Genomic DNA, 25,300 nt, shown 5'->3' on the forward strand with positions numbered 1-25,300 from the left:
AAACTCGCTAATGGTGGTATCCTAGGAGTTTGTGGCAGGAAGGTGCATAGTGTAATTATTAGTAGAGTACCAACCCACTAATGCTTGTCATGTGAATCCTTGGGAGCTAAAGTGCGATTGGTGAGTATGGTTTCTCCAAGTTGGATATGTCGGCTACCATCTCGCGGAGTGCCACGAACCCTTCGCAGATATAGTCGTCAGTTCTGGCCCCCTAGCGGAGATTCGAAATTACCACCCTTTACGCATGAAATTTTCGACCAATCAAAATGAGCGTTACCCATGTACTTCATCGGTGATGTTTACAAACACACATGGAGGCTTGTGTCCTTTTGATGAGGTATGTGATCAATAATTTCTATCAATTGATCGACCACCTCGAATGTTTCCCAAAATTTTGTACGTCTCTGTATTGAGGTAAAATGCCATGTCTTGACAAGGTACCTCTGTACTGAGAGCCGCAGTTTTTGTTTACTGCGAGTAAGGGTTGGTGGAGCGTAACGTAATCAGAAGCCTTTGCTAGCGAAGATGTAGATGTGCGAGCGGTTTTTGGTACAAGTACATGCCAACTCTGCTAGGTCAGAGTGCATATTGATTTATGTCCGGTATCTGCGGGTAGATATTTAGCATTGATCTTGCTTGTGCGTGTATTTGTGATGATATTTGTATGTAATTTCCGGCCAAGGATTTACCTGGCGGATTACTTGGTTCACCTTCCCGCCATGTTCTGAGGTTGTACAAATTAACAGTTTTTATTATCCTTTTTTTTCTTCTTTTTCATGCAACGTCTTTGACTTTTAAACATATGTTATTGCCAATTTAATTGTGACAAAGCATTAGGCACAAGTTTATTTCCAACTTTTGGACGCCCTCTCCCAATGAACAAATATATTACATGAAATCATTGAGAAAGCATCATTGGCATAAACATAAATTAGATATATAGACTATTTTACATAAACGCAGGTTTGTAAGAAAGTGTACAAAAAAAACATATCAAAATATATAGCTGGATTTGATGCAAAACGTATGATTAATATAAAATTTACTCGATACAGATCATATTTGAGAACACTACAATTGTGCCTCAATCTAGTATGTAAAATATTTAACTTTCTTTTACCATAACTGCATGTAGTAGATAGGTGGAGATGGTTGAACAACTTGAGGGAAGGAAACGATCGTACAGATAGATCTAATAAGTTCCAACTACGAATAGTGAAAGGTATAAACGAGAGAGATTCGCTTGAGAAAGCCCAAATGCAACGTCTACATAGTATTTAAACATGGAAGAGTTATGTTTCTTTTATACTAACGTGTTTCGTTGCTTATTCTAATATTTGGTTTTACTACTGTCATTGGCGAGCGTAGTGTGCTAGGGGAGTGATGTCAAATCTGTACAAAATGTGACACTTCTAAATCCCAGGTAAATATAACATCAACAATCTTGTTCTGATCAATCTATTTTATCTGAAGTGTATGTTGGCAGAACAAATTAAGTATAAATATTGTCAAAGAATTCTATTTGAAAACGATGGATTCAGTTATTATGTTTAAACGATGTACGTTATATTAAGCGTCACAAGTATTTAATATTTTGCAAGTTATAAAAAACGTCACTTGCATTTAATGCTTTGTAAGTTATAACAAGGTCACCTATATTTAATATCTTGTAAGTTATAACCAGGTCACCTATATTTAATATTTTGTAAGTTATAACAAGGTCACCTGTATTTAATATCTTGTAAGTTATAACAAGGTCACCTGTATTTAATATCTTGTAAGTTATAACAAGGTCACCTATATTTAATATTTTGTAAGTTATAACAAGGTCACCTGTATTTAATATTTTGTAAGTTATAACAAGGTCACCTATATTTAATATCTTGTAAGTTATAACAAGGTCACCTATATTTAATATCTTGTAAGTTATAACAAGGTCACCTGTATTTAATATCTTGTAAGTTATAACAAGGTCACCTATATTTAATATTTTGTAAGTTATAACAAGGTCACCTATATTTAATATCTTGTAAGTTATAACAAGGTCACCTATATTTAATATCTTGTAAGTTATAACAAGGTCACCTATATTTAATATCTTGTAAGTTATAACAAGGTCACCTATATTTAATATTTTGTAAGTTATAACAAGGTCACCTGTATTTAATATCTTGTAAGTTATAACAAGGTCACCTATATTTAATATCTTGTAAGTGTGTGTATGTATGTATATGCGAAATCAATGTGTGAGATGCAATCAAGTGAGTGACGTAATAATTAAATATGTATATATGGTGAGTGAAATTATTTAGGAAGTAATGAATCCAGGGCATTAACCCTGGCAGTGGGTACATGTATGTATTGTGTAATGTATTATGTAACGACGGTGTGCATATATGTGTGTATGAATGTGTGTAATACATTGAATGAAAATAAAGGAATGAAATGTGTAAATGAATGTAAGGTGATGAATAAGAGCCCTCTTGCATGAGGACATATTTGTCAGGATTTTGAATCCAGGGCCTCAACTCTGGCAGCAGTCCAAATTGTTAAATGTCCAGGGGGAATAACATTTCTTGTAAAAAAAAAAAAAAAAAAAATATCTTGTAAGTTATAACAAGGTCACCTGTATTTAATATCTTGTAAGTTATAACATGCGTCACCTGTATTTGATATCATTTTACATGTATTAAATCGGAGAAATTCAATATCATTAAGAAAAACAACGAATTACAATAGGAAGATGTAAAAGTGAATTCTATGTTTATAACAATAAATAGCAATTAGGAGTTTCATACACCGCTATAGCATAGCAACATACCCGTTTCAAACGTTTCACAAATGACATTGATCATCCGTTGTTATGTGGCCTTTAGAAACCAGTCAATGCCTTTCTCAACTCCCTGCAGAGCATACAAACGGAGCTGCCATTTCGGTACGAACGGCTTGCTTACACACATTTCGTAAGCTGTCTTACCATGTGTTCATTTACAGCTTAGTTGACTGGAACACAAAGGAGTAAAAATAGTCTTTTTGAAAGATACAACACAGCGCCCGTGCCGTGACTCGAACTAGCGACCCTTCGATCATGTTGCCCTTCGTCCTACCAACTGACCTTCGTGCCTCTTGTTAAGCTTGTAGGATGTTGACTCAGAAACATTAATGGTTTGTACAAAATACACACAAGATAGTAGCACCTTGAATGCAGATAGAGTCTTAGATACGGTATAGTAACTTGTACGGAAAATAATAAGGACTCCAAGGTGATCTCTCAAATATCTCAATTATTATCACAAGTAAGTTCTAGTACTTACACTACTCATTACAATGACATTTATACAGTATATTTGTTTCTCATTCAGACTTCAAATTGTCATCGATCAGTGATATGCAGTGAGAGACAGCTTTCTCTACTCCTGCAATGCTAATAAGCAAAGTAAATCTTGTTCGGCCATATCTACATGGAATCGCAATGATCGTAATGATTCTTTGAAATACAGAATTGTAAATATCCATAAACTGTTGACCACAGCGCAATTCAAAACTACAGCAAAAAGGAATGTAATAATTGCTTTGAAACGTGATGTGCGAATCACAAATGTTAATAATATAAAACATAAATTCATAATCATAAGTATAAGTATGATATGAACACCATTGTCCATTTATCATCAGAAAGAATGCACAGATAAATAAAGATTTGTTTGGGGTTTAATTTCAACTTCTGATGATGATTGTACAAAAGGCAATGACAGTATTATACATTTTATAACTTAATACATCTTAACCACATAGCGCTTCCAATATAAGAGAATAAATCTTTATAAAGACGTAATGTCATTTAACAACAGCATATAATACAATGGAAGTTATCGACTTGAACATTTAATTGCGTATAGAAAAACACCAATCTACATGGGTGTAAAATACAAACATATATAAACAGTTTACTTATCAATGTTACAGACAATGGCCTAATCCATAAACCCTATCTACTTATCAAATTACAGACAAATTTCTGATTCCATAAACAATGTCTACACGTCAAAAAAAAAAAAAAAAGTCTCTTGCAAAAAAAGGTGTTTCATCATCGATGTTGAAGACAGATGTCTGGTTCCATAAACAATGTTTATCCATCAATGTTATAGAAAAATATCCTAATCCATAAACAATGTTTATTCATTAATGTTATAGAAAAATATCCTAATCCATAAACAATGTTTATTCATTAATGTTATAGAAAAATATCCTAATCCATAAACAATGATTATTCATTTATTTTACAAACACACGCCTGACTCAAAAATCAATGTCTAACGATAAATGTTATATACAAATGTCTGGTTCCATAAACACTGTCTACACATCAAGTTACGGGGAAATGTCTTATTCCATAAACAATGTTTAACCATCAGGTTACAGACACCGTTGATTTATCAATTTTACAAACACATGCCTGATTCCAAAAACACTGTTTACACATCAATGATGCAGACATATGTCTGATTCCATAAACACTGTTTAAACATCAATGTTATAAACAAATGTCTGAATCCATAAACACTGTTTAAGCATCAATGTTACAGACAAATGACTGATTCCATTCCACAAATCGCGTATATTTGCTAGTGACAACTATTGGTACAATTTAACTAAGTGAAAACAAATCGAAAGAACACAGACGAGACCCCGGTTACACGTTAAATTCAGACATGGTCATTTTCGTTTTTCGTATTAAAATATTTCAGCACACGCATGTGTAGTTAAATATGAAAAAGAGATTACTATAATAGTCGAGAAACAAATCGTTGTGGATCGCCCTTTCGCCATGTCTCCTTGAAAGACATTTCAATATCATAAAGTAACCATGGAGAACTGACACCATTATCACAGATCATAGAAATATAAATATATATTTATCAATATATCATATATTAAAACTTCCTGAGATCTTTTAGGCATTGCTAGATTAAGCATCATGACATTTGCTCATGTATACTTTGAGTAGAGGTGAATTCCATAGTATTCAGAACTCAAAACTTCACCCTTGAACATTAAAAAAAAAGAAACAAAAAAATAAATAAATTAGAAAATAAAAATAAGGCACCTAAAAAACCATGGGGTCTACCATGCAGAACGATTCAATACGTATCTAAAATGACTGATTCAAAATGACGATTCTTTTACCACTTAAATATCATGACACATTACATATTACTTTATTTCAAACAGTAAAGATATAGACCAAGTGATATACTATAGTGATTGCATTCTTGTTAAGAGAAACACAAACGTAACACTTAATGAAAATATCCGAGTCAAAAAGGCAGATGTATCCTATCTTTTAACTCCAGATACGAACCTTAGTTCGAGTCAAAAAGGCAGATGTGTCCTATCTTTTAACTCCAGATACGAACCTACTACTTTTAGGGCACTTTTGATATCTGTTACTCGTTCATATACAGCACATTCAAAACTAGGGTGATTGCTCTGCAGGAAAACTTACTCCTCACCAACTGTTTATGTGGTGATATGAAGTGTAAGAATACCCATAGACACACGTTTGAACTATTGCCTCTGCATTGGTCGGAGTTGATCCCTCCAAACATTTAGCACAAGTGATGTAAAATAATTTTCTTTGCGTAGAAACGATCCCACTATTGGAGTAAGTTAAGACATATATTTCAATTATAACATCACTCATGATATATAATTTAGATATAACATTAGTTATCTTTCTATCGAATTAAGATATGTCATTAATCTCAATATAAAATTCAGGCATGTGGTTTCTCGCAATATCTAAGTCAGATATACAATTTCTTGTTAATATCATATTAAGATATGATATTCCACTAAAAATCAAATTAAGAAATAATATTTCTCTCAATATCAAATTCAGTTATATCATTCCTCTTAATATCAAATTAAGACAAAATGTTTCTCTTAGTATCAAATTCAGATATACCATTCCTCTTAATATCAAATTAAGATATAATATTCCTCTTAACATCAAATTAAGAAATCATTTTCCCCTTAATATTAAATTCAGATATATCGTTCCACTTGATATCCAATAATGATATAATATTCCTCTTAATATATAAATCAGAAATATCATCCCTATCGACATAACCATCTACTGCATTAAATACTATTTTTGGCCTCTAATTCCTTATATATCATATTACGTATATACTTTATGGTTAAACTCCAACTTAATGCATTATTTGACCTTACAATGTCTTTGCGACCTTCATTTTCCACATTTTCCAGACAGTTTAATTGAGAAATTTCAAAACATGGTCATGCAACATTTTTTCGGGAACGTTAGCCTTGCCATAACCCCCGCCCTTTTTCTTGGACATCGAAAGCATCTTCCTGAAATCATCTGCAGGCTTTATCGGAACCTCTCGTAAATGTTCGTATGACTAATCCCAATTGTCACATGACAAAATACGACAATCATGCAAGATCTTGATAATAAGATATGTCGTACCATGATACTCTAATCTTCTTGCGTTGTATATCTTGCGAACATTTCTTGATGTAGTACGAACATCATCATATTGGGGTGTTTTCTCATGGCCGGCGTGCAGCTGCTAGTGTATTCAGATCAAAACCTAAGATTAAACACTATTGTATATATGTCTTGAAGTTTAATATGAATAACAATGGTATAAAAAATATCACTCATGTCAATCCATAACTGGCAATGGTTAACTAGTTCCGGAAAAGCTGTCAGACGCTCATTTCTTACATTTGCCAGACGTTCATCCCTTAGTTGGACACATTTGCTAGGAGCTCATCCCTTACTTGGACACATTTGCCAGAAGCACATTCCTTGCTTAGATACATTTGTCAAACGTTCATCTGTTACTTGGACACATTGCCAGAAGCTCATCCCTTACTTGGACACATTGCCAGAAGAACATTCCTTACTTAGATACATTTGTCAAACGTTCATCTCCTACTTAGATAAATTTGGCAGACGTTCATCCATTACTGACACATTTATCAGAAGCTCATCCCTTACTTGGACACACTTGTCAGACGCTCATCCATTACTTGGACACATTATTCCAATGGAAAAAGGAGTGACAAGATAGGGAAGGGTCCGACGTCCTCAGTTCTGCCATTAAACATCTTCTTTTGAGTTCTCTGTCGCTGTGAGATGGACGGAAGTTTCCTTTTCACTTTTCGGGTCATGTGATTTCCATACATTTTTGTACTTGCGCAGGAGTACCGGAACTATTAGAATCAATATAGCGCCTGCGAGGGCGCTACAGGCGATGAAGTAAAATGAGGTAGTGTATGTTCCACTGACGTCCCTCAGAAGGCCTGCAAAGGAATCGGAATTATTAAAAAGGAAAATGAATGGTCTGATTAAACATTTAACATATTTGCGTGTGATATTTTACGGTTATCGACAAATAATATAACACCTTGCTATTTAGTAGCCTACATCATCCTTAACCTGGAAGTACATTATGTAATCGGTACGTCTATAGAAAAGACCACATGGTAGTTTCACACGTCCATTAACATATCCAGGTAAAAGAGGATTACAAGGTAGTAAAAGGTAGTAAAAGGTAGTAACAAGGTAATCACAAGGTAATTACAAGTTAGATACCAGCTAGTTACAATGGAGTTACAGGGTAATTACAAGTTAGATACAAGGTAATCACAAGCTAGTTACAATGTAGTTACAGGATAGTTACAAGGTAGTTACAAGGTAATTACAAGTTAGATACAAGGTAGTTATACTGTAGTTACAAGGTAGCTACAAGGCATTTACAAGGACTAGGTAGTTACAAGGTAAATACAAGGTAGTTACAGGGTAGTTACAATGTAGTTAAGGGTAGTTACAGTGTAATTACAAGATAGTAATAAGGTCCGTGGTCTTCGCGGAGAATGGACATAATAAGCCATACAAGATCATGCTTCGATTGCGTGGATCTGTTTACCACCAACATGTTGCAAAACATTGGAATTATCGCTATATATATCGCGAGTTTCACAAATCATAAACTGACCATACTGGACATTGGCTATACGTAGCCGATAACTATTGACTGCAGATTCTTTCGTCTATATATTTCATCGATTCCGCTTGAATAATAAAAAAGGCATGCTTGATTAAATTGTCAAATTTTTACATTTGCTGAGGATGTCATTATGAAACTACTTTTTTATATGTTGACATACCAGCTATTGGTGCCGAGGTTCCCAGTGACACGCCCTGGCAGACAAGCAATATCCCCATCGCGCTTCTGTATTTCTCCATTCCAAGGAAGTCCACCACCACGGCAGGGGCCAGCGAGAACAGACTTCCGGCAAACAGACCGTCCAGAATCCCGAAAATAAGCATTGACCAAAACTGTTGGTAGATAGGGGACATAAGGATGACCACTCCGGCCAACAACTGTGTGATTCCAACCGTTGTGTGAGATCTAAGGATGTGTTGATCAACTATCACACCACCAAGGACACGGCCGATAAAATCACAAGCATTAGTGGCCGACACTATCAACGCAACTTGATAGTTGCTGATCTGTCGCTCTCTTGCGTACGGAGGTATAAAAACGTGAACATATCCCGCAGAAGCGCCTCCTAGAATGTAAACAATTAAGAATAGACGCATTAGAGAACTCCTCAGGACGGAAAAGTCGAACAGACTTTTGGGCTTGTCATTTTCAATTTCGACCGACATGTTAACGGTGTCGATGCTTTTATAACAGCTGATTTGCGTGTTGGATGCAGCTAGATCCTGTACGGACCTGTGCACTAGGTCTCCCTTACTAGCCGAGAATATAACACTAGAACGGGACAGACGTTCTATGATACTGTCAGTGGATGATACATATCCGTTTGAAGGAACAAAGGAGTTGAGTTTTATGTGATGAAGGAGAGGTGAGGGCTGCAAAGATGTCACTTCCGTTTTCGAGACGCTCAGTCCCAATTTACCCTTTTCCTTGTCCTGTAGCTTGCCATGAGATAAACTACAAACATGAAGTTTATTGTGAGATAAACTAGAGCCCAGTTTGTCTGGTTTGAAATGTAAAGTGTTGTGGGATATGCTAGGCAATAATTTATCTTGTTCAGGCTCTAGAATTTTGGCCTGATGGGATAAATCTGACTCCGATATATCACCACTGTCATTTGATCTACGACTTGCGCATGCGTAGAAATCTGTTGGTCTCATTAACATAGCACTGACCATAGTATTGAACAGAAAACCACCTGTGATAATAAGCGCTCCACGCAACCCGTATGTGTCAAGAAGAAAGCGGTACAGGGGAGGTAACCCTAACCCGCCCAAGGCTGCTCCCGCTAGGACTATTGCGTTAGCGAGACTACGGCGACGGTTGAAGTAGAGTCCGACGAGGTAGGAACTGGACGGAAAGACACAGGCCAAGGCTAAACCTGAAAATAGTCAAACGGCAATATTACAGGTTTATCAAATCAGAAATCTAGTCGCTGCTTTTGTGCTTCCATTATGTCTTCGAACGATAGTGTCAATTACAATGAAACTTAGCTACTGAGAGGTAAACACTGGAATAATTTAGTTATTTAGAAGTAAACACGGGGATAAGTTAGTTAATTAGAAGTAAACACAGGAATAAGTTAGTTATTGAGAGGTTAACACGGGAATAAGTAAGTTAATAAGGGGGAAACACAGGAGTACAATTTAGGTACTTAGGGGTTAACACTTGAATAAGTTAGTTACTGGGGGGTAAACACTTGAATAAGTTAGTTACTACGGAGTTCACAAGGGAATAATTTAGTTACTTAGGGGTAAACACGGAAATAAGTAAATTACCGAGGGATAAACACGGGAATAAGTTAGTAACTGAGGGGTACACACTGGAATAATTCAGTTATTTAGGGGTAAACACGGATAACTTAACTTTTAGATATACAGCTCATAGACAAAATTCAATACATGAAAAATAATGTAAAGGTTAATAAAACTTCATGTATAGATTTTAGTATATCACAAACAGTATTGGGTTAAAGTGTTTTCGGTGACTCCACCAATGTGACAGATTGTAGTCACCGAAACGTCATGCTGTATACCGAATTCAAACTGTTTGAAATAGTACAATTACATTGTATTAAGATTCGAAATAATTTCAGTAATTTGATATTCATTTTCACTAAATCATTTATTCATTCCTCCATTCTTTCGTCGTTCTGTCAAGTCATATATCCAAATAATATATGTAAGAAATACCTGCACGTAAAGGTAAGACATACACCATGATGTATTATGTCTGTTGTACAAGTGAAGTTACCTGTCATCGTCCAAGACGTATACCCTAGTGCCCAATAAACACGACAATTCGGTATCCACAGCAGACATATAGTTTAAATCTAATCATATTTCGACGTTTATGGATCCGGCTTCAGTGAGACTTCGCCTTATCAATGATGTTAAAAAGAAACTCACGGAAGCTCAATCGAATACCTGAATGATGTAACCTTGCATCCGAGGTGACGGATCTGTAGGAGGGTCGGGTCATCTAATTTTCAACAAATTTTATTGACAAAGTTGTAACAAGTAGAATGTATTAGGCAAAGCCTGTAAACAGATTATGCAATATATAGATATTAAATTTATTCATGAGCTATACAAATCCAACAGTTAAGGGGAGCTAACTCATTCGTACAATTACATTCACAAATCACACAAAGTACAAAAACAGCTATTATTACGACATGCAGTTATTGACAGACATTGACCAAAGCCAGCAGCGGCTGCGTTTCTTAGAGACCTGGGATAATATCACGTCTTGTCCTGTGCTGTCTGGGCAACTCGCCCAATTACGACAGATAGTCCGTACTATCAGGAGGTCTTGTCTAAAATGGCCCTGGCTGTTGAAGGGACGATCGACACAGAAAAAATGAACAAATATAGCAACTTGGTAATATTAAAGACAAAATCTTGCCGATCGGTCAAATGCATCCAATATGACACCGGATAAAATACAAGAATCTAAACTGGTTCATTTGTATCTCGATTTCGTGTAGGAAGTCAAACCTGAACCCACTTTCGAAGCCGGAACCACATTCTAGGTGGCTATTCTTCACTTACATATGGTTAAAAAATGAACTGGATAATCACTAGGAAAATGTTGATTCATTTTACAATAAAAACTATACAATATTATTATAACCTGAATTATTACCTGGTACTGAGTCTGGTATAGAGGATACAGAATCCTGTACCAGAAATTTATCATTTAATATTTAGTAAGAACACCATTATAGACGTAGACTAATGCCGTGAGTGGCCAATAACATGTAGATACTGGTACATACCATAAATAATGCCGTGAGTGGCCAATAACATGTAGATATTGGTACATACCGTAAATAATGCCGTGAGTGGCCAATAACATGTAGATATTGGTACATACCGTAAATAATGCCGTGAGTGGCCAATAACATGTAGATATTGGTACATACCGTAAATAATGCCGTGAGTGGGCAATAACATGTAGACACTGGTACATACCGTAAATAATGCCGTGAGTGGCCAATAACATGTAGATATTCACGGCGCGGCTACCAAGGATGTAAGCAGTTCCGGCGAGGAAACCACCTGTCATGGACGCCTGGCGACAGGTGACGTATTTCATACCGAATGTCAGCATAGGCAGGGCTGAAAAACAGGTTAAAATCAGACAATGTTCATCACTGGTAGTAACTGACTACCCGAAACACACTTCTTACTTAACAGAATGTAAATCCTAAATTGGGAGGTCAAGATGTAACGAAAACGAAAAAAAATATTGACATTAAACGAAATTCGTAATTCTAATACGAACGGGAAGTAAAGATATACATAAGGATCCTTAAAAAGTACTGAGGGATAAGACTTTAATTAACCTGGATGTTGCGAGGACGTTAACAGCTGAAAACAAAACAAAGACCAGGCGTTCCGCAAGGTAAACGTCTTCTGATTCACCGACGATATACGTCATTAACTTCAAGGTCAAATCCGAGTGAAGTCACATTCTCAAAACGAAAAAAAATAGAGTGTACCGTTAAACTGTATGTGTATATAAAGTGAAAACATGTCTATTACCTTAAGGCACACACAACTTTCAATAATAAAATCCTCTCAAATCAGTCGTTTGTTTCTTATTCTAGTGTTGTTTTTTTACTTCCTAGTCCCTCGTAGTAACACGACACTCCGATTGAAAAACAAACAATAATTGAAAATAAATTAATAAGGTTATATGTTATCAAACTTATTATGAAATCCTTTTTTATAATATTTGATAATACAACATATTTCACGAAAAGCTTTTTTAAGTCCAGTCTCACAGCCAGCACAGTCAATACAACAGTACTTATTGCTTTATTCATTATTCAAAAGAAATGCAGGATAAATTATCTCGACTCGAACAATGCGTCACACCAGGTATCCAATCAAGCATGAGAGTCGTCGGAGAGAATTTATATAGGCTTTGCCTGTTATTCAATCATATTGACTTTAATCATCTTCGTCAATAAAATTTATTGAGATGAAAATCGAACGTGATATCTCACCCCTGGAATAATGGGGTAATACTCTAAAATTTCGGCTAGTCATTTGTTATTTCCTACGTTAAAAGGGCTATTTGGAATACATTGTTGGAGACTATTGGATCGTTTAATTCAGGGTTCCTTAATTCCAAACTTTATATCACCTTCAAACGCGAGTTCATTTTATATAAAGCCAATGGTTACAACATAAACAACGTATTACTTAGCATTTGATAGCCATTATGATCGCAATAACAGGTTTCTTGAAGTGAATAGGCACGGTCAGGCACGAATATGTAATTACCACTCATTCAATAGGCCTTCAGTAACAAATATAAAAAAAAAGCATCTGACGCTCACCATTCAATGTCCCCGTGTTCAATACTAAATTTCGTGCCATAAACCCAATGATACCTGTCATCCGTTTATAGACTTACTGTAAGGTTTTTATCACTTAATCAACACAATGATAATTTTCATACTTATACTTTATAACACACACTGATAACTGTAATACTTATCCGGCTATAAACATTTGGGTTTTTTATCACATGATCAAGACAATGATAACTGTTAGACTTATCACGTGATCAACACAATGATAAATGTTAGACTTATCCGCCTTTATACATTATGTTTTTATCACGTGATCAACACAATGATAACTGTTAGACTTATCCGCCTATAGACATAAAGGTTTTAATCACGTGATCAACACAATGATAAATGTTTGGTTTTTATCACGTGATCAACACAACGATAATTGTTATACCCCTATAAAATAGTTTCTATATAAACTCTATTGACAAAAATGCCAATAAATGAACTGTTCCGTCGAGCGGTCCAAAGAACTGTTAAAATCGACTGTTAAAATGTGCTGTTGGACTGGAGTGACGTCACACCTACAATTCGTGACGTCAATGGGGTATAACAAAACAGTTATCGACTGGGTTTTCGGGCAACAAATGATTTGTTGGACCCTCACACAAACTGTTGCCCTCGGCCTTCGGCCTCGGGCAACAGTTTGTCCTCGGGTCCAACAAATCATCTGTTGCCCTCAACCCCAGTCAACAACTGTATACTGTTAGACTTATCCGCCTATAGACATAAAGGTTTTACTCACGTGATCAACACAACGATAACTGTTAGGTTTTTATCACGTGATCAACACAATGATAACTGTTAGGTTTTTATCACGTGATCAACACAATGATAATTTTCATACTTATCCGCCTATAGGCATTCGGTTTTTATCACGTTTTCACGTTTTGAACAGTTTACTCAATTAGAGTATTATCGTCATTTCATTTAAGGATTGATTGTCAATTTTTTTACTTGCATGGACTGATGAAGGGAAGTGAACCTCGTGCAAATGGTACATGAACTGCTTCGCAGTTCACTTCAATCCTTATATTTACGTTAACCAAATTAAAAACTTCGCCACCAGATTGCAAAATTCGGTCACAACGGTGTGACGTAAGTATGTCATTTTGTAACATTGTTATACTTATCGTACATGTGTGCACAGTAGTGGAACAGCAGACAGTCAGCTATTCTCGTCGTCAAGGCAACACAAAATATAGTCCCATACACGTTTTGATTATTACGATGTTGATACACATAAATACGATATTTTCAAGGTAAAATATTCATTTATAACAAATATTTATGATAAAATATAATAAAAACTTAGCAATACCCATATAAATAAGAATTTAAAGTGCAGTGTTGACAGTATAGTATGTGTGTGATTTGGTCACTCGAGACACAGGGACTCGGTTAAAAAAATGAGCACAAGATTAACGTGACGACAGCTGTTCAGTGAAATATCACAACATTAAAAACAGAGTTTATATTCTCTCTAAAGCCTTGAAAAAATGGATTTTGTAAGGTTTTATAATTTGAGTGAATGTTGGATTTTTAGTCTTTCGATTATTTATAGATGTCATATGTTACTCAAAATTTAACGCCGAACCCCTGTGACCGTATGTGATGCAGTCTAATAGCCGGGATATTCAGAGCTCCAGAAAAAGTGTAACAATGTGGATTTTAGTCGCAGGTTAGCTGATGATGTACATTGTGCTCTTGAAATATTGGATTTCATTGTCGTACTGGCGTTTTGGGATGTAAATTCTGATAATAGTAAGTAAATTTATAAAGAAACATTGATTTGAAAATCGCGGTATTCGACAGCTGGAAACTTGTGTCCTCCATATGTTTAGATTGAGTCAAATTACGACAATAATGTGTCCCTGTGCTCGATAAAGCATACTGCTGCTACAGTTTGTTTTGTGTTGTTAAATAGTGTTAAAATTGAGGTTTATTTTCTGTGACCACTAAAATGGTATCAAGCATGGCATTCGAGATACAGCTAACGTTAGACCTACTGCGCTACGTAGGTCATGAGCTCGGTGCTATCGGGAGTGTCAGTGTTCTGTCAGATCCTGTTTTCTAAACTGTCTGCATTATACTGGCATTTTTATTAGCACATAAAGCGGCTATTCCACTTGTGTTTATATACGTTTATAACAATGTTACACAATTCACAAAATGAAAGTGCATTCAAGTCTGAGGCGGTACAGAACTCGATCGCCATTGTAAACTCAGTGAATGTATTCACACGCCGGCAAGAAAGTGATTCGTCTCTCAGAACAGAAGCACTCGACCTGTTCTGAGTTCCAAGTGATCTGAGTTTACTATGTTCATTGAGGCGGAGCGAAGTGAAAATATAAATATTAACAATTAAAACGGCATAAAATCAAAGCATACAATAAATAAGGTGGCTATAACTGAGTTGATTTCGATTAGCATTCAAATATTAGTACAAACAATAACAGTGACCATCAATAATTTGAAAAGTTGTAAGATTCTCGATGAAGCATTCAACAAAGAATCAACAATGTTTTGACTGAGAACTGTATAAGCTGCCAATCCTGAATTTTCCAGGATGCCGAAGGGGAATTGCTTTGTCAACTTTTGTCTACTTCTTAGAAATATGCCGTGTATGCTCAATCAGAACCCCCTCTAGCTGCCGAAGCAATAGGCTGTGCTAGGCAGCGCTTTTGGATACTTTATATCGTTGAAACATCGGCTATAGTGAACAGTGGATATCTAGCATAGTATAATAGCGATATTGATACTGTCAGATACACAGACATTTTACATGTACAATGTAGCATAATAGTGATATTGACACTGTAAGATATACTGACATTTTACATACCTTGTTCTTCAGCTACTTACCAAACACAGAATATGTTGCTTGTTGAATACCCGATATTAGTGACGTCACAGACACTTCAGCTTCAAATACGACAATGAATTCCACAAAATAGATCCCGAACGCCTTCAGAGTACCGAAGATCAGAGCCATATTTATGGTACATCCTGCAAAATCAGCATTGACTTCATATTTTATTATGTACAAAAGGTAAGTGCATGGGATATCTAAATACGAATTCTTAGCCTTACACAGTATATTTCGCATGGACTTCTTATTAGACATTTATTTCTTTCCTCCAAGGTTCGTCAATGGCATCATAGAGTGAAATTACAAAACCAGAACGGGCTCAAAACGAATCATGATGTACAGGAAGAGGTGCAATACATTCTGACGTAATAAATTTGGACAAATTTATAAAGGTAATTAAATACGTAAAACAGGCGGAAATTAAGGTAAATACATGATTTAAGTATTTATTTATTCTCACCTAGCAACACCATCCAGGCCCATCCAGTATCTACCGGAAGTCCTTCATGCCACAAATCCTTTGCTCTATGACGATCAGTATTCACAGAAGTGCTTGTCCTCCGTTCATCATTATCTGTCTCTTTATTCTTTTCTGTCATGTTACTGACATTTCCAATGGATGAACATTTTGATTTATGCATGTTAGTCTCATATTGGTTTCCTATATGTTTGATGTTTCCGTTACAAACCCCGAGGTCACTATCGCCCTCAATCGTGGTGCTTATATTTACCATGACGTCACTTCCGGCATTCCTTTATTCTGATTGCAGTGCTTCAAATGGACCTCCGCTAGCTAAACCCTTCTGTTGTAGTGACGTTTTTTCCTTTCAAACGCAGACAAATCCAGTGAGTGGATCCTGAACTCGACTAAAACAGGAAAAGGTAATGAATAACAAAACAAGTACAAAATATCAACAATACACGGATATGTGGGAGAGGTATGTGGGAGAGGTATTCTTCCTTGGTACGACTTCTCCTTACTGTGTGTCAAAGAGTACGTAAAACAACACGATGGTTGGTCTAGGGAATGTGTAACACAAATTATGTATCACCTTTCATATCTCCTATTTCTTTCTTTCTTTTTAACAAGCGTTATATATTTATATGGACTGTAATGTTTGCGTCTTGTGTAATAAACTCGTAACAGGACTAAAGACAAAACCGAATTTATGTCGAAGACACAATGGTATACTACCTCATCAGGTTCTTCTCTGAATGGACATGGTATGTTCCACTGTGTAACCTTGTCAATGCTGAACATCCAGCGCGGAGCAGCACGTAACAGTTAATGGTCCCCGTATGCCACGACTGTGGGACAGACCGAATACCCCTCCTCACAGTGTCGATGGAGACACTAGGAGAACATATCTTGTTTAGAAAGAAGACCCAGTAAACCTACACACAGTGTCGATGGAAACATTTGAAGAACATTTTTGTTAGAAAGAAGACCCGGTAATTCTCCTCGCAGTGTCGATGGAGACATTAGGAGAACATATCTTGTTAGAAAAAAGACACAGTAAACCTACATACAGTGTCGATGAATCATTAGGAGAATATATCTTATTTAGAAGAAGACCCAGTAAACCTACACCCAGTGTCGAGGGAAACATTTCAAGAACATTTTTATTAGAAAGAAGACCCGGTAATTCTCCTCGCAGTGTGATTGGACACAAATATCTTATTTGGTAAGACGAAAAGAGGTGGTTGATAGGATTTCACTTCTTATGGATCTTATGATTAATACTGGTGAAATCCTATCTTCAGGTGAACGCCGATGTCAAATGACACAGTCGAGTTGCAGGTTGTACCGTCATTAAGATATGCATGTGATTCATGTTTTAAAAATCAACACATAAAGTTGTGTTAACAATAAAAAGAATATTACAAGCTTTACTTATGTTGCCTGTCTGAATTAGGCACGGTATATGCGGGATAATTCTGTTGTGATACTGCATCTAAAGTTGTTCTTGCAATGGCCCAAAACCAAGCAAGGTTTGTGCATGTCCATTGTGTCCATAGGAAGACCAACGGCATTGATGGTTAGATCATGTCATTCTCAACACCTCTATAGTTCTGGTAATAGTAGATATCGTGGGTCAATATTCCGTCTTACACAGACATTACATTGACATATCGAACCACAGATTACTCGACTGTCCGTTCATTTCCTTTCACACTGCCCACGGTGACAAGCTGGAGTAAACAGACGTACAGATCATTAAGTGGATTGCCGCTAACGTTGATTATCGGAGAGGTCGTGATTCCTGAATCCATGGTATATATAGGCTTTATATTAACGACATCAAATACTAGAAAGCTAACACGTCCACACCATACCTGACTTATTATTGTTTATCAATTTACAGTTGTGTCATATGTTAGTTTGATTATGAAACAGAATGTTGATAACACGCCATTTTGCTGGCGATGCAGTGTGTATACAGGGTTCAATTTTCAGGTCCATCAACAAAATAAGTTCGAAATATGATCATGCGGTTTTCTTACTGTCACTGCCCTGCATGAAGGGCGTACAAATTGTACCTGCTGTTTCAATTGCAATACGAGACTAAATATTTGTGATTTCCTTTGAGGTCTCACTTAACGCTGCATCTATGTATTAAGCAGCTTTGCGCTCGCCTCTTAAATCGATTGATGGGTCTGTCCTCTGGCAGTAACAAACCAGTGTTTATAAAATAAGAACATGTTTTCTTTAAGTTCACCTTTAAGTTCGTACAATTTCAAAGGACTGGTTCGTGAGGACTATTTTCGTTTATTGCGGTACAAACGGTTAAAGCGGTGTGATACCGGAGGAATGCCGACCACAGTTGTTCGGTTTGACCAGAGGAATAACGACCAAGGTTGTTCGGTTGGACCTGGGGAATGCCGACCAGGGTTGTTTGGTTGGACCAGAGGAATGAAAACCAGGGTTTGTCGGTTGGACCTGAGGAATACCGACCAAGGTTGTTCGGTTGGACCATAGGAATGCCGACCACAGTTGTTCGGTTGGACCAGAGGAATGCCGACAAGGGTTGTTCGGTTGGAAGAGAGAAATCCCGACCACAGTTGTTCGGTTGGACCATAGGAATAACGACCACTGTTGTTCGGTTGGACCAGAGGAATGCCGACAAGGGTTGTTCGGTTAGAAGAGAGGAATCCCGACCACAGTTGTTCGGTTGGACCTGAGAAATACCGACCACAGTTGCTCGGTTGGATCAGAGGAATGCCGACCAGGGTTGTTCGGTTGGACCAGAGGAATGCCAACCAGGTTTGGTCGGTTGGACCTGAGGACTGCCGACCAAGATTATTCGGTTGGACCAAAGGAATGCCGACCAGGGTTGTTCGGTTGGACCAGAGGAATGCCGACCAGGTTTGGTCGTTTGGACATGAGGACTGCCGACCAAGATTATCCGGTTGGACCAAAGGAATGCCGACCAGGGTTGTTCGGTTGGACCAGAGGAATGCCAACCAGGTTTGGTCGGTTGGACCTGAGGACTGCCGACCAAGATTATTCGGTTGGACCAAAGGAATGCCGACCAGGTTTGGTCGGTTGGACCTGAGGACTGCCGACCAAGAGTTTTCGGTTGGACCAAAGGATTGCCGACCAGGGTTGTTCGGTTGGACGTGAGGACTGCCGACCAGGGTTGTTCGATTGGACCAGAGGAATGCCGACCAGGGTTGTTCCGTTGGACCAGAGGAAAGCTGACCAGGGTTGCTCGGTTGGACCAGAGGAATGCCGACCAGGGTTGCTCAATGAAATAATGTCGAACCTGTTAATTTTGGTTTGCTTTTGGACGGCGAGTTTGTCGACATGGTCGTGAAAAAGTACGTCTACAGACATACCGTCGCAATACTGTATAATCATGTTCAGTATTACCAGGCTTTGTGTTCCAAACTCTTTACGGTCTTATAAACACGTCGATATAATCTCCAAAATTGTTTTATGTTGAACTAATGTGTGCAGGAAAATAACGTTTTTCTATTCTTGTAGTTTGTTATTTCATATACAGTTGTGTATTATATAATGTTTGCTATCTGAAAATAACAACAAAGTAAAATGTGAACATGATGTTTGCTTTGGGGGTTGGGATGGGGGGGGGGGGGGGGGGAGGGGGCAGTATTCATGTTTCTCCAGGTCCGTATCGGCATATACTTCAACAAATTGAAACCCCCTGCCTCCTGCATTGTAACTGAATATAAATATACAGTGCATTTACATATTTTCGGTTTATTTTACACCATCGTAAACAGTATACATGTTTGTAATGCTTATAGAGGTACACGTCGTTATGTCTCGACATAGGCAACTCTATCCAAAATAGACTCCATTAACAGCTAACAGATTATTCATGCACCGCTCTTTCTAATGCTTGGATTCGACAGCGCGGAAAACCTTTTTATAATATGAATACACCTAACTGTTGACAAGAAAAATACCGGCTGTTTAACAACAAAGTAATAGTATTTATTCACAAACCGACCCCATTATTTTTTACACGCCGTTTTTTTATAAACAATGGTTTCCCTTTCCTTCTCGACTGAATATCTCGTTCTCTAGTCATGAATCTCTCACAATCATAGGAGATACTACGGAGCACTAAAGGGATGGTGATCTTACTGTGTACTCGGGAATGGTTTAGTGTTTGACTTGAACCCGATGAGAATGCCGATTTACCTTGAACTGTGGTAGACCCACATACTCACCTTTAATCAATACAGGGCATGGAGTTATTTTATACACCTGTTGATACCGACCAGAACGGTGTTAACTTGTGCATGTTCATGAATATTCATATATGATAGCTCTTTGCGCCATATGATTGCCTTTTTGAAGATGAACAACACAGCTGACGAAAGGAGTGCGCTATCGATCACAACACCTACCTGTTATGTTAATAACAGTGTAATGAAGTGGTTCCGTAATACTGTGTACACAGTACGGTTACCCTATTTACACCTGTATCAGCTATACATCGCACCATTAAAACTTTCTTAAAGCAGTTTCCCAAGATAACAACCGTCCTGAAATAGGAAGGTGTGCACATTGTCGTATGCCATGACTGAATATTATAAAGTGTTTGTTCACCACTAGACAGGTGGAATCTCGCCTGTACACTAGTAAAGCATAACTCTCTAAATATATTTCAAGTGTCATTCTACGTCGGCTCTTTTCCAAAATAACAAACAATTAAACCTATAATTACAATAGAGCGTCTACCATGAGATTTGGGGTTATCCAATCCCATTCCTATTACTGAAACTATGGTAACGAACTAATGCGTATTTTAGTCACAAGAAAACCAGTCTTCCAGTAACTAAGTCCAATTATCAAATAATCTCTTTTTACACCTGAGTCGAACCTGACTATGGATTCCCAGTGCTACGAACCGTAGCAAGCTTAAAGTGATGGTTAGGTAAACCTTTACACTAAACAGTGGTGCTAGTATGTTGATATTAATATGTACACGCTGTATTATATATATAGTACATTTATTATTAGTCAAGGCAGGAACAGCTGTTTTGCCACCACCACAGTCTTCGGGTTTGTTAAACTACACACATAAATACAAAACTGAAATAGAATACACACAACCACGTACCCGCCGTCTAGAATCCATAAATGAGAAGACCTCTGATTGTCGTATGTTACTGTCCTGTACCATGTCAGTCACACACTGATCACGTGCTTCACAGCTGATGTTTTACCATCCACGTGATGTAATGGTACTGATGCTATACCCTGAGGAACGTCTATGTACGTACGTTGACCCCGTAACTACACAGCTTCTTTTCCACCGCACTTTGGACATGCGTACTTAAATCACACGCGTGGGATACATGAGCACACTAGTATTCACACAGAAGAACTTATTACTTGACGAGCGTGTATGTTTACAATCAATAGTATGATTAGTGACAATGATATGTTTCACTCATATTCAGTTTACAAGTCAATTGATGTCAGTTCAAATATTAGATAAAACTATACTGAATGGTAGTCACAGTTGATATACAGTTAATAGGGTGGTTATATTATATTATACAACTGAGCTTTAATTGGCTTGAACTATGTGAAGTTAATAGGTTGGTATTATATGATTATCTTGTACTAGTCTAGTTTGCCTGATTTACTGTGACATGTCAATGTATATACATGTGTATATAGTTCCTTTCTTCAAATCAAAGTAGAGCCCATATAAATGACTGAATGAATGAGTAAATGAAATATGAATGAATGAATGAATTTATTAATTAAATTTCATTCATTAGTCCTCAAAACGTACGATGTGGTTGCCTATGCTTATCATGCAGGTTGTCTGTCCGTGTTTTGGTTTCTTTATAATATCTCAAGTTCTGTTGGGCTGATCGCTTTTATTGTTGTTACTATTGTTGTTATTATTGTTATTATTGTTGTTATTATTGTTGTTATTATTGGTGTTATTATGATTGTTGTTATTATTGTTGTTACTATTGTTGTTATTATTGGTGTTATTATTGTTATTATGATTGTTGTTATTATTGGTGTTATTATTGTTGTTATGATTGTTGTTACTATTGTTGTTACTATTGTTGTTATTATTGTTGTTACTATTGTTATTATGATTGTTGTTATTATTGGTGTTATTATTGTTGTTATGATTGTTGTTACTATTGTTGTTATTATTGTTGTTATTATTGTTGTTACTATTGTTGTTATGATTGTTGTTACTATTGTTGTTACTATTGTTGTTATTATTGTTGTTACTATTGTTATTATGATTGTTGTTATTATTGGTGTTATTATTGTTGTTATGATTGTTGTTACTATTGTTGTTACTATTGTTGTTATTATTGTTGTTACTATTGTTATTATGATTGTTGTTATTATTGGTGTTATTATGATTGTTGTTATTATTGGTGTTATTATGATTGTTGTTATTATTGTTGTTACTATTGTTATTATGATTGTTGTTATTATTGGTGTTATTATGATTGTTGTTATTATTGTTGTTACTATTGTTATTATGATTGTTATTATGATTGTTGTTATTATTGTTATTATTGTTATTATGATTGTTATTATGATTGTTGTTATTATTATTGTTATTATTGTTGTTATTATTGGTGTTATTATGATTGTTGTTATTATTGTTGTTACTATTGTTATTATGATTGTTGTTATTATTGGTGTTATTATTGTTGTTGTTATGATTGTTGTTATTATTGGTGTTATTATTGTTGTTGTTATTATTGGTGTTATTATTGGTGTTATTATTGTTATTATGATTGTTGTTATTATTGGTGTTATTATTGTTATTATGATTGTTGTTACTATTGTTGTTACTATTGTTGTTATTATTGTTGTTACTATTGTTATTATGATTGTTGTTATTATTGGTGTTATTATGATTGTTGTTATGATTGTTGTTATTATTGGTGTTATTATTGTTGTTGTTATTATTGGTGTTATTATTGTTGTTGTTATTGTTGTTGTTATTATTGGTGTTATTGTTGTTGTTACTATTGTTGTTATTATGATTGTTGTTATTATTGTTGTTATTGTTGTTATTATGATTGTTGTTATTATTGTTGTTATTATTGTTATTATTGTTATTATTATTGTTGTTATTATTGTTGTTATTATTATTGTTGTTATTATTGTTGTTATTATTGTTGTTATTATTGTTATTATTGTTATTATTATTGTTGTTATTATTGTTGTTATTATTATTGTTATTATTGTTGTTATTATTGGTGTTATTATGATTGTTGTTATTATTGTTGTTACTATTGTTATTATGATTGTTGTTATTATTGGTGTTATTATTGTTGTTGTTATGATTGTTGTTATTATTGGTGTTATTATTGTTGTTGTTATTATTGGTGTTATTATTGTTGTTATTATTGTTGTTGTTATTATTGGTGTTATTGTTGTTGTTACTATTGTTGTTATTATGATTGTTGTTATTATTGTTGTTATTGTTGTTATTATGATTGTTGTTATTATTGTTGTTATTATTGTTATTATTATTGTTATTATTATTGTTGTTATTATTGTTATTATTATTGTTGTTATTATTGTTGTTATTATTGTTGTTATTATTGTTATTATTGTTATTATTATTGTTGTTATTATTGTTGTTATTATTATTGTTATTATTGTTGTTATTATTGTTGTTATTATTGTTGTTATTATTGGTGTTATTATTGTTGTTATTATTGTTGTTGTTATTATTGGTGTTATTATTATTGTTGTTATTATTGTTGTTATTATTGTTGTTATTATTGGTGTTATTATTGTTGTTATTATTGTTGTTGTTATTATTGTTGTTATAGTTGTTATTATGATTGTTGTTATTATTGTTGTTATTATTGTTGTTATTATTGTTATTATTGTTATTATTGTTATTATTATTGTTGTTATTATTGTTGTTATTATTGTTATTATTGTTGTTATTATTGGTGTTATTATTGTTGTTATTATTGTTGTTGTTATTATTGGTGTTATTATTATTGTTGTTATTATTGTTGTTATTATTGTTGTTATTATTGTTGTTATTATTGTTGTTGTTATTATTGGTGTTATTATTATTGTTGTTATTATTGTTGTTATTATTGTTGTTACTATTGTTGTTATTATTGTTGTTATAATTGTTGTTATTATTGTTATTATTGGTGTTATTATTGTTGTTATAATTGATGTTATAATTGTTATTATTGGTGTTATTATTGTTATTATGATTGTTGTTATTATTGTTGTTATAATTGTTGTTATTATTGTTGTTATTATTGTTGTTATTGTTGTTGTTATTGTTGTTACTATTGTTGTTATTATAATAATTGTTGTTATAATTGATGTTATAATTGATGTTATAATTGTTATTATTGTTGTTATTATTGTTGCTATTATTGGTGTTATAATTGATGTTATAATTGTTATTATTGTTGTTATTATTGGTGTTATTATTGGTGTTATTATAATAATTGTTGTTATAATTGATGTTATAATTGATGTTATAATTGTTATTATTGTTGTTATTATTGGTGTTATTATTGTTATTATTATTGTTGTTATTATTGTTGTTATTATTGTTGTTATTATTGTTGTTACTATTGTTGTTATTATTGTTGTTACTATTGTTGTTATTATTGTTGTTATTATTGTTATTATTATTGTTGTTATTATTGTTGTTATTATTGTTGTTATTATTGTTGTTATTGTTGTTATTATTGGTGTTATTATTGGTGTTATTATAATAATTGTTGTTATAATTGATGTTATAATTGTTATTATTGTTGTTATTATTGTTGTTATTATTGTTGTTACTATTGTTGTTATTATTGTTGTTACTATTGTTGTTATTATTGTTGTTATTATTGGTGTTATTATTGTTGTTATAATTGATGTTATAATTGTTATTATTGGTGTTATTATTGTTGTTATTATTGGTGTTATTATTGGTGTTATTATAATAATTGTTGTTATAATTGATGTTATAATTGTTATTATTGGTGTTATTATTGTTATTATGATTG

At 34.8% G+C, this 25,300-nt stretch overlaps 1 protein-coding gene across 1 annotated transcript; it reads right to left on the reverse strand.

Moving 5' to 3' along the window:
• Window positions 1-2,741: 2,741 nt before the first annotated feature.
• LOC117342116 (monocarboxylate transporter 12-B-like) lies at window positions 2,742-21,579 on the reverse strand. Its single transcript, XM_033904118.1, has 6 exons — window positions 21,385-21,579; window positions 16,248-16,654; window positions 15,781-15,924; window positions 11,522-11,668; window positions 8,209-9,426; window positions 2,742-7,341 (listed from the first exon to the last, which is right to left on the reverse strand). Exons 2-6 carry the CDS (start codon window positions 16,519-16,521, stop codon window positions 7,139-7,141), a joined length of 1,986 nt encoding a protein of 661 aa, XP_033760009.1. The 5' UTR covers window positions 16,522-16,654; window positions 21,385-21,579; the 3' UTR covers window positions 2,742-7,138.
• Window positions 21,580-25,300: the final 3,721 nt, after the last annotated feature.

The sequence above is a fragment of the Pecten maximus genome, chromosome 14 (assembly GCF_902652985.1).
Source record: "Pecten maximus chromosome 14, xPecMax1.1, whole genome shotgun sequence".
NCBI lineage: Eukaryota > Metazoa > Mollusca > Bivalvia > Pectinida > Pectinidae > Pecten > Pecten maximus.

Bases quoted from the DNA above. Each gene is read 5' to 3' on its own strand.
- LOC117342116 (XM_033904118.1), bottom strand. From the start codon at position 16,521: ATGGTAAATATAAGCACCACGATTGAGGGCGATAGTGACCTCGGGGTT. The intron at 15,925-16,247 runs GTGAGAATAAAT...CTGATTTTGCAG, and splicing joins GGCCTGGATGGTGTTGCTAG to GATGTACCATAAATATGGCT. The intron at 9,427-11,521 runs GTATGTACCAGT...GACTATTTTCAG, and splicing joins CACTCACGGCATTATTTACG to GTTTAGCCTTGGCCTGTGTC.